Source organism: Bos grunniens, chromosome 2 (assembly GCF_055505025.1).
Source record: "Bos grunniens cultivar Pamir isolate PY7600 chromosome 2, Bosgru_T2T1.0, whole genome shotgun sequence".
In the NCBI taxonomy this organism is placed as follows: domain Eukaryota; kingdom Metazoa; phylum Chordata; class Mammalia; order Artiodactyla; family Bovidae; genus Bos; species Bos grunniens.
The window spans coordinates 69,625,342-69,637,359 of NC_141166.1; the positions used below are offsets into that span (position 1 = coordinate 69,625,342).

General features: G+C 32.7%; 1 protein-coding gene across 4 annotated transcripts in view; it reads right to left on the reverse strand.

The window, feature by feature from the left end:
- Positions 1-12,018, reverse strand: part of DPP10 (dipeptidyl peptidase like 10) — an 805,225-nt gene that overhangs the window by 570,181 nt on the left and 223,026 nt on the right. For all 4 annotated transcript variants that reach the window (XM_086367433.1, XM_086367444.1, XM_086367459.1 and 1 more), the window contains exon 3: positions 8,836-8,931. In XM_086367433.1, the coding sequence (XP_086223559.1) occupies positions 8,836-8,931 (96 nt within the window). The remainder of the gene's footprint in view (positions 1-8,835; positions 8,932-12,018) is intronic.

Consider the following 12,018-nt stretch of genomic DNA (forward strand, 5'->3'; position numbering starts at 1 on the left):
TTCTAAATACACACCAATCTGAGTTGATTGCCTTTTTTCACCATTAATTTTAAACACACACACAGGCATAGGACATTACAGATAGTTTACACACTATGCCAATTCCTATGACCCTGTCATAATACTTCCTTGTTGTTCCAGGGACATCCTCTTTCTAGTCTTGGGCTCATCTGACCTCTACACTAAGACTGAACTTCACCTTTTCCATAATGACTCTAGTTATTCTTAACTCAAATTGATCTTTTACAGTTCTTTTTTTTTTCCCCTCAGTAATGACCCAAGAGTTTATCATCAAATTGTTGTCTGATTATTTCAGGCATGTTATCTTCATCTAGTTTCTGAATTCCCTGGGTACCATAATTATATTTTATTTCTTTTAAACATGTCAGTGGTTCATGTATATATTAGCCATAACTACTATCACATATAAGAGGAAACTGTATCAAGTAAAGGAGAGGCAAAGAGAATAAAAGAGTTCAAAAACCAAAATGTGCTGGAGTTCCTGTATCATATCAGGGACAGAAGTGTGGAAAATGGAGATGTGGTTTGGATTCTGGGGAAAAGAATGTTAACCAAACCTCATCATAGTCCGAACGGAACATTTCTGGCAACTCGCCAATTATCTCTACTTTCTACTCCAATCACAGTATTTTGATTACTAATTTTACTTCTTCACATTCTATATCAGAATAGATACTGTAAAAATGGGGAATGCATTCATAATTTCCCTGACCAAAAAAAACTGTGTTTATTGATTTTTACATCCTATATCTAGAAGAATTTTTGTCTATTCTCAGTAAATATATCTTGAATGGATAAAAGGATAGATGGATAAATTGAGGGAAAAATAGATGTCAAAGTGTATATTAATCTACATTTGTGCTGAGAAACCCAGTTCCTGGGCCAAAAAGCCAAGACCAACCATGATTATGTGGAATGCACTGTAAGTACACAATCTGTTTTATTGCAAACCTTCTAAATGTCAACAGGTTCCACCTGGAATATACAGAACTGTGCAGGGCATGTAGTTTTGGAATTCAATAATGCTTGATGAATATAAGCATAAATGTTTCTTACCACTCACACAGACTTTTTTGTTCCCTTTAAAAAATCAAAATATACTTTTCTACTATAAAAAGTAGGATGTAACATGAAAGTTTAGTTCTCAAAATCTAAAGTTCAGTTTATATTTTCAACTCCCTTTAAATACTCTTAAGTAAACCATGTGTTATTTAAACATAGGAATTTTATTTTCCTAATATTTTCCCCCTGAAATGTTAACACTGGATTTTATGGGTAAATCATTTAGTATAAATATTATCACTTTAACATAAGCTGGAATCTTTAAAATATTTTCTTAAAAAACTATATTTTAATTTCAAACAAAAGTAGGAATACTTTCAACCGGTATGTAAAATTACCACAGTTTGATTTTTATAGTAAATATTTTAATTTTATTTTTGATTTCTAATGTTTTTAATACAGATTAATTTAAATGTTCATGAAAGCATGTGGAGCATATAAATCCCATAGTAATAAAGAGAACATTTTTGGCAGTATGCATAAAAGTAAATATGCTTTAATGACATATTATCATGCACACTTTAATTTTGGCAGGAAGTGATCTACTCTTGATAGCAAGATACTTTGACATCCTTACTTTAAAATATATCAGGCATGATAAACTAATTAAATTATGTTTCAATAAAAATATAAATTACTCTCAAAAACTCATAGTCACAAATTCAACTCTAACTTTTAAAAATATCAGCTTTGCTGATGGTTATATATAAAAAAAAGAAAAAGAGAGAAAAATTAAAAATAAGTTGAAAGAGTTAAAATTTTGAAAGAGTTAAAATTTTGACTCAGGGCTGGGAGTCACAATGCTGTCAGAAGTGAAACTAGCTCCCTGCACACAAATAAATCCATTTTCTGCAACACAATAAAATTGAACTGAGGGACAAAAATCCTTGCATGCTAAAACAATGCCAAACAAGCAAAGAAACAAATCTGATTATTTTGTCTGATTTCCCTAAGTATGAGTTCCCTTATTACTGTAAATATTATTGGTACTATTTCAGCAATTTGTTGTATTTTTCATGAAGATTACAAGAATGGCTTTTTACTTTATATTAAAAATCTTGAATATAATTTATCAGCATAAGCCTGCTGGAGGTATTTTAAAGAATTATTAATTACCCAGAGCATCTCTAAAAGCTGTCGTCAGGATCTCTACTATTTGAAGATTTATTAGGTTCCAGATTTTTGCTTTTCATATGTGTGTTCTTATTTTTTTGCATTTACCTTTTATCTTTGTGTTTTATAAACTATAGCTTGTTTTCATTGTGCTCTTACCTATAGGAAATATTATCCCAAATACTGATGAAGAAACCAAGCTTTGGAAAGCTTTTTAAAATAGCTGAATTTTTTTTCATCTTCTTTTATCTGGTTAATCTCCTTTTAAGGACTTTTTCCTATTTTCAATATGTCATACTTCGACACATTTTGAAGATAACAGGTTTGAGTATCATGTGATAGATAAGTTCAGCTGGCTCCAACAATTAGTCCAATAAAATCACAGTTATATCCAGAGCCTCACACATGATCACTCATCCCAGCTAGCCATTAAAAAAAAAAAAAAAAACACCGTAAAATCTCATATATGGGATGGATATTGGCAAAGACAACTTTGTATAGATTAAAAAAAAAAAATCTATGCGCACCATAAGAAAGAGAACCATAAAGAAACATATACTGATTGTGGGCCAAAGGGGCCCACCTTCATATACCAGGAAATGTATCTCACTGTGCTAAGTGAACTATTTTGAATCCTAGTTGGATCCCAGCAATGTGCTAATTGATGGGTTGACTTTTACATCAATGTGACACAAGTCCTATTTCTCAGGGTTTATTGTCTCTTAGAACTGAGCTGCTCTTAGAGTGACATTGCTAGACTTCACCCAACTGCAATTTGTTGACCACTGGTCCACAATGGGGTAAGCTTAACTGAAGATAAGCATTTAGATGCTTTGGTAGCAATTTGACAGTATTGCAAGATCCAAATGCATGATAAATGAACTAATTTATTAATACCTGAGCAGAAGCTTGGCTTTCTCCCATGAAAAATTTCATGGGTCTCCTGACCCCCAGCATGTGTTATGGACTTAACTGTAGTCTTTTCACTATACCCCAGATGTACTTAAAATCCAAAATCTGTTTTTGATGGATAAATGATTTATAACCTACAGAATAAATTTTGACATTAGCTAGTGGTAAAGAGTTGAAGATAGAGTTTAAAAATATAGTATCATTTGATTCCTTTTGTATAAAACTTTAAAGTCAATATCCCAAAATTGTTAAAATTGCTATAAGATCTCTACTTCCATTGCCATCATCCTTATTTTAGAGACTGATTTCTTCTCACCAATAATGTTATTTAAAAAAAAAAATAGAGATATTCTAGATACACAGCATCCCCTGAGATTAGTGTTGTCAATCTAACCTAGATTAGTTAACAAGAAGGAAGCTAGTTCATTTCCTACATTAAAACCTCTGAATATTGTTGACATACTAGTTTTTGTTCAAAATCTGAGAATTGGCATGTAAAGTGAATAACCATTATTTCTCTCACTGTTTGTTTAATTCTGACTTAGGAATTACAAAAATTACCAGTAACAATCCTTTCTATGAGTTGCCTGTATATCCTCTCTCAAACAAAGCATGATATGAAATTTCTTTTTTTGGAGTCCATTTTTATTGTGGTATGTATTATATTTTTGCAATGTAATTTTTGAATGGTTGATTATAAGAAGATAAATTTGGAGACTGTATATGAAATGCCTATTTATCACTTTATTTTCTAGTAATTCATTTTTTATTGTATTTTTCAAAAATATAGATTCATACCAAATAGGAAATAAAAACAAATTATTAAATTTTAAGATAGTGGTCTTTCATAATAGTTTTAGAAGCACTGTCTTAGAGTAGGTTAAAATATGTTATAATCAAGGCAGAAATTTCTATATGAGAGAATCAGCCTCTGGGGTTTACAGGAAGATAATGTCCCTTATGATGGCAGGAAAAGGAATAGTCACTGTCTTTGCACCTGGAAATCAGATTTCAAGTGGGATAAAAATGTAGGCTGTCTGACTGGGGAAGGGATTCCAGGTACAGAAGACCGTGTGGACAAAAGTACCAAGTCAAAAGAGCTTTTGAGACCTATGAAAAATATCAAGTAGTTCAATATCTCTAAAACATAATGTACAGTAGAGGAGTAGGAAAGAGGCCAAGCTTGGTTCTGAGAGGCCTGGAATACACTGGGAAGACTTTGAAATTTATTCAACTGGCAAAGGGGTCCCTCTGATTTTTTTGAGAAATAACTTCACAATTTTTAGCTGAGCCTTACAACGTTATATTTGCCAGGAGACTGCTGGAGGTCTAGAGACCCATGAAACTTCTTATTTATGAAGCAGTCTGTGATTAACATATACATGCCTCTATATATAAAACAGGTAATCAACAATGACCTACTATACACAGGGAACTCTAGTCAATATTCTATAATAACCTATATAGGAAAAGAATCTAAAAAAGAATGGATATATGTATATGCATAACTAAATTCCTTTGCTGTACACTTAAGACAAACACAACTTTACTTGCAAATCCACTTGCAAATAAAAATTCACTTGTAAAATAAAAACTGAATTAAAAATTTAAAAAATAAAAACTAGTTATAAAATCACATAAATGTATACATTCATTAAATAAAATTTAGAAAAAATGAATATGCAAAAAGAAAAAAAAATCAGGTCAAAATCCAGGCATTTGTAAACTTTCACTGGTATACAGGAGAGACAGTGTGAACCATATACTATTCACTCTGTTTTAAAGACATCTTTGTTCACTTTTTATACCGTGCTGTTTTTAGTCACCAAGTCATATCTGATTCTTTGTGACCCCATGGTCTGTAGCATGCCAAGATTCCCTGTCCCTCACCATCTCCTGGAGTTTGCCCAAGTTCATGTCCATTGCATTTGTGATACCATCCAACCATCTCATCTTCTGTTGCCCTCTTCTCCTTCTACCATACACATCAATAAATATGCTTATACATTTTTCTTTTAGTGACCACATGAGTTACCATTATATGGATACACCTGGGAAATGACATGATTGCAATATTCAACATGAAGGATTAGTCACACTGACATCTGTAACCATGAGGCTATCAAGGAGGTAATTACTGTATGTGTTAAAAATTGGGAATGGCACCTCAGTGAAACAGTGAAAGAAGATAGGCTTTATACTTTGAACATATTGATTTAAAGAAGGCTCCAACTCTTATCAGCTGTGTTTTGGATAAATTTTTTGCTTTAGCCTTAGTTTTCTGGAGTTCACCATTATAACTTACATGCTATGTATGAAATACATTCATAAATATCCAGCACAAAGCCTAGCATAGAAACCACTCAATATTAGATTTTTCTTTGATGATGGATTGATCCTCAAATGTATGTGGGAGATGAATAACATTAAAGAAGATAGATGTCCAGGACTCAAGGTGACATAACTAGGAAGAAGACACTATAAAAACGGAGATTTCAGATATCTGAGTAGGTATAGGGGAAGGCAGATGTTCTGCTAACCAGGAGCATGAGCACCCATCCAAGGCTGCATTGACATTCAAATACATATTAATGGTGAAGGAGCATAATGAATGACATTACTGCACTTCAGCCTACACATATCAGGGTCATCTATAAGCCTTCAGTCTCCTTCACTAGCAATGTATTAAATAATTACATATATATGTAATTATATATATATGTATATATAATATATATGTATATAATATATATGTAATATAATTACATATATATTATGTAATATATGTAATAACAATTAACTAAAGTTTGCAAATGAGCATAGGTTAGACTCCTTCCAAATGAGCATAGGTTAGACTCCTATATAATCCACTTATATACTTTGGAATCCTGGTGAAACATTATTAGCAAAAAGAAGCTCACATTTTACATCCAGACATAATCTGTGACAATGAAGCCAGGGTTACACATTGTACTCATAGTTACCATTGTATTTTCTGGCTTTGTGAGGAATACATAAATAGGCCAAGTATCTAGTGATTGCCAGAAAGGTGATCTGGATTGCATAACAGGAATAAATGAAGACATAATAATAATAAATAAATAAATAATAAATAAATAAATAAATAAATCTATTCCCCTGCTCAAAAAGCAACCCAGCACACACAATCTCCTGACAGTGAATCAATTCCTTCAGTAGGATTTATGAAGACGGCATGCCTCTAAGAGCTTAGATTTTGTTTAATCCTGTTTAAAGGGTTGTTTTATGTCAAATTCTTTTATAAGTATTATTGATTTTAGGTTTTACTTAGACTACAATAATAACATTGCAGCTTTATCCAAGGATATAGTCTCAAAATCAAGTTTACCAATGATTGGTAAAGAAATTATGAAAAAGTGATTAAAATGACTTGCTCCAAATAACACTATTGTGATACCTTGTAAAGCATTAGAGTAGAATGTGTGCCCTAGATATTGAAATATGGCCTAATTTAGCACGCGGTTCACTGCTTACACATCCCTCCAGTCCTTTGGTACTTCGATACTGAAGTGCAGGTACACACAGGAGTAAATGACTTTTAAAATAGCCCAATCTAACCTGAGAAGGGAGATGAGACCCATGATTTTTCTTGCTTTCCAAAGTAAAAGACTACACAAATTTCTAACAGTTTGATCAAAATCATGGTGAAGAAAAGGGAGGAGGGAGGAGGGTTCAGGATGGGGAACACATGTATGCCTGTGGCGGATTCATTTTGATATTTGGCAAAACTAATACAATTATGTAAAGTTTAAAAATAAAATAAAATTTTAAAAAATCATGGTGAAGAAAACAGAATATTATTCAGCATTTCAAATTTAATGACTCACATTTTTTTTGATCATCTCCTTCAATAGAAAATACTGGCTAGTAAGTAAAAAGATGACTTGCAAAATTATATTAGCACATCAGGAGAACAGTTTGTGAGAGATCCACTTAGAATAATACTAGAAAATTATATCCCTTCTTAACATTTAGTAATAGTACTCATCTGAAATAAATCACAGTTTTGTATATCTGAAATAATCATAATGCAAAGGCAACAATATGGCAAGACTAAAGTTTATGAAGAATTCAGAATGAAAATACACAAAAATAGATTAATAAAATTGCTATCATATTTTCTCTATTTGTAATATCATCAGCATGATATTTATCTTGCAACCAATTTCAACTGAAACTCGAGTTTATAGAAAAATAAAACTGAAATTCAATTAAATGCTTTCATTTATTTATTCAAAGAAAAAAAATTACCTTAAGTGCTTGCTAATCTCCAAAAACTGTATCTATGATAGATAAACAAGTATGATTTGGCCCCTGCCCTAGTGAATTAAATTACATTATTTTTATAGCTTCCATAAATTAACACTTAATTTGCAGACATAAAAGTACTTAATTAGGATATTAGAGAAGAAAGGATGGACTGTGAGACAGTACTTATTAGATAAAAAGGCAAAGCTCTATGCTTTGAAATAATCTAGGCCTTGAAGATAAAGCAAAAATATATACATATTATGTCTAAACAAAGTGAAGGGCAAAGATTAACAGCTATCAAGCCACAGTGATGGGGCTTCCCAGGTGTCCCTAGTGGTAAAGAATCCACCTGCCAATGCAGGAGACACAGGACATGGGTTTAATCCCTGGGTCATGAAGATCCCCCAAAGGAAGAAATGACAACCCACTCCAGGATTCTTGTCTGGGAAATCCCATGGACAGAGAAGCCTGGAAGGGCTACCACCCACGGAGTCACAAAAGAGTCCTACTTTACTTAGAGACTACAAAACAAAAACAACCACAGTGATTACTATGGTTAGGCAAATTGTACAACTCAAGGAATGGAAATTTGATTTCCTTCTTTCTTTTCTAAAAGACAATTTTTAGTTCTTTATTTATTTTTGGCTGTATCATGCTGCGTGTGAGATCTTAGTTCCCCAAGCAGGGATAGAGCCTCTGCAACCTTCAGTGGAAACATGGGGTCATTACCACTGGACCACCAGGGAATCCCCTGATTTACTTTTCACCAACACATTTCTTATGACTGGATTACACAGTAACTCCCCCCACAAACTCCCATAAAGACAAACTGAAGTCCCTGGAGCCACTAAGTGATATGAGTTAATTAATTAATTTAAAATCTAAATGTTTTTTAAAACTTTTTGAAAATAACAAAATAAGGAATAACCTAGAGAAAGCTGAGGCGGTTTCTTAGCCAAGCCAGAAAAAGGCAAAATGCAATATATTCCCATGCTCTTTCTGTCATTTCAGCTTTGTTAGAGTCTCCTTAGTTTGTGGCATTTAAACTTAAAAAAGAAAAACTACAGAGAAAAGAAAATTAACTTGATTGTCAAATTTAAAGCACTTACATATAGACTCCCCATATCTATACTTCTACACCAATGAGAATTACCTAGAGAAATGCTAGAGATATAATATGTGTTTCAAGTCACATAATTAATGATTATGAGGGAAAAGCAGATACAGAGCAGTCAATGTAATGTTTGGGGGATGATTTTATTGAAGACTTAAGAAAAGGTTTTTATTCATAAGAGCCAAGGTGTACATTTCTGATTAAATGGTATACAAAATCATTGAAGAATAATGTCAATTAAAATATTAATACAAATCCCATTATTTAATTTTCACCATATAGAACATGAAATAAACATGATGTATAAGAACATACATACATACCATTGATCCACCGAGCCTCTGGATCATGAAGCACAAAGTCTTTCCTGAAGAGGTCTTCTAAAGACAATCTAGTTTCTGATGAATTTGTGAGTTCATCTAAAATAAAAAAAAATTTAGGTTAGACACTTATGTTACTTTTAAAAACTAATGAATTATAATATTTGGACTATTTTGCTTCAAAAACATGTTAATAACAATATAAAATGGCAATGTTAATGTTCTTTGGCTTTAGAAGTTTGTTCCATGACTTTATGTTGTGATATATAATATGAAAACAGTGAATTGTGCCTCAAAGGACACATTTTTCACTGTTTAACCATAATCCAGCCCACTATTTTCCAAAATAACTTCAACATATTCTAATGATAAATTTACAGTTTCATTATAAATATCAAAGATGAAGAGGTAAATGTTATAAACAAATATGATAAATAAAACTTCCCAAATTCACCAAATAAACAGAATAAATGCCAAATTTCAACAAATAATTACCATCCAACAAATACTGAGTCTAGGAGTCAAATGCAAAAATTGCAAAAGTAATACAATGCCAGAATATGAATGAAAAGTATACATTCATATAAGTCCCTGACACATAAACTAGGTGTATTTCCCTTTAAATTCCAAAATCTAAGAAATAGAAGAACACAATTTCCCAAGCACCAAAATTAAACACAGCAAGCAAGTTTTTAGATGAAAAAGTCTATACACAAGTTTGGGATATTTTATTTTCTTTGTAAAACAATGCCATTGTTTATTTACTGTATAAAACCATCTTTGTGACCTTTCAGCTGTTACCTAAACTCTTGTTGAAAATAAAGTCTTAAGAATATATGCTAACATCATTACTGCTACTGCTGCTAAGTCACTTCAGTCGTGTCCGACTCTGTGCGACCCCATAGACGGCAGCCCTCCAGGCTCCCCCGTCCATGGGATTCTCCAGGCAAGAACACTAGATATTGTTTTTTTTTAAGGCTCAGTACTTATTGCAGCAAGGTTTTGTTTCTTCCAGTAGAAAAGTTGGGGCAAAAAAATCAATAACTTTAAATGCAATTTCCTTCAATATGAGTCAAGCATGTATTTAACCCACAAAATAATTGCTCAGAAACAACTGAAAAATAGATAACAAGTGGAACTAGTGAGAATCATGTGATCCAAGCCTAGAATAAAATTATTTGCAAAACAAAATGCTCCATTTGACAGTCTCATATGACAAAATTTAAAATTACCTTATTCATTCAACAAATAATAGGGCTCTTAATTTTCAAGGTGTCAAGTGAAGTAATATAAGGTACAGGAGACATATCTATTTCATGTCCCAAGGGCTTCACACAAAGCAAGAAAGAATATGATAGATGTCAGAATGAGGATATAGAGTGCTGTATAAACAGAAAGAAAGGAAGGAAAATACCTTGCAAAAACAATCAGAAAAGACTTCAGTGAAAAACAAAATGAACAAATATCAACTATTGCTGGTGGGAATGAAAAATGGTACAGGTACTTTGGAAGACAGTTTGGTGGTTTCTTATAAAACTAAGCATATAATCTAACAATTGTGTTCTATGGTATTTACCCAAATGAGTTGAAAACTTACAGCCACACAAAAATTTGCACATGGAGGGTATGGTAGCTTTATTCATAATTGCTAAAACTTGGAAGCAACCAAGATGTCCTTCAGTAGGTGAACAGATAAACTGTGGTCCAGATGTTGTGATATTATGCAGTGATAAAAAGAAATGAACTATCAACCATGAAAATCATGGAAGAATCTTAAATTATTAAATGAAAGAGGCCAATTTGAAAAGACTAAATACTGTATGATTCCAACTACTTAACACACTGAAAAATGTAAACATTGAAGACTCTAAAAATATCACAGAAAACTAACCAAAGTGATCACATGGATCACATCCTTGTCTAACTCAATGAAACTATGAGCCATAACATGTAGGGCCACCCAAGACAGGCAGGTCGTGGTGGAGAGTTCTGACAAAACATGGTCCACTAGAGAAGGGAATGGCAAACCACTTGAGCATTCTTGTCTTGAGAATACCATAAACAGTATGAAAAGTTATAATGCTAGATACATGTAATTTTACATTTGTCCAAATTCATAGACTGTACAAAAGCAAGAGTGAACCCTAAAGTAAAATACGGACTTTGGCTGATAATGATATGTCAATATAAGTTCATCAATTGTAGCAAACATATCTTGGGTGGGATAATAACAGTGCAGAAGGTTTCACCCAGGTGAAGGTAAAAGGGAAATTTCTATACCTTCTGTTCAGTTTTACCATGAACATAAAATTTCTCTTGAAAATAAAATCTATTCATTTTTATGTTAAAGTTAAATGACCTGGGCCTTTCAGGTTTCATTTCTGGATCTTTCCTTTGTGGAACTTCCCTGTAGCTCATATGGTAAAGAATCTGCCTGCAGTGCAGGAGACCTGGGTTTGATCCCTGGGTGGGGAAAAATCCTCTGGAGAAGGGAATGGCAATCCACTCCAGTATTCTTGCCTGGAGGATCCCACGGACAAAGAAGCCTGGCAGGGTTCAGTTCATGGGGTCGCAAAGAATCAGACATGACTAAGTGGCTGACACTACTTTCAGGTTTCAAAATACAGAGAAAGGGAATGGCATGGACAAATGAAGGAATGAGAACATTTTAGCGGGAAGGACGAGTGCTTTTTGTTTGACAAAGAAAAAGAGCCATGATTCTATAATTAATTTTCTGTCATAGGAGTTTGGGATTTTAATAAAATGAGCTAATTTTATTAGGATTTCAGAAAATATATTTATTCAGTGAGATAGCTCAATAAGACCGGATTTTGTTATAGGTAAGTTTCACAATGTAAAGTTTCCTGAGATTATATAAAAGCACCATAATTTGTCCAGTCCAATCCTTTCAATTTTTACATGATTATATTTCATCATCTCTATTTGATAGGCATGTATTTAGCTGATCCAAGGAAATTAATACAGCTAAGAGTGGGAGGTAGGATCTAACTTTCAATGGGAGGGTAGATTATTCTAACACAATATATTAAAAATGATCCTTATCAACTGAATTGAAAAATTAACTATAATTTTGCTCCTAGGTAACTTCCACATATTTTATTTACTGCATCTTTTAGGCAGATATAAAACAAACAAAAAACACCTTTAAAGCAATTACACCACACC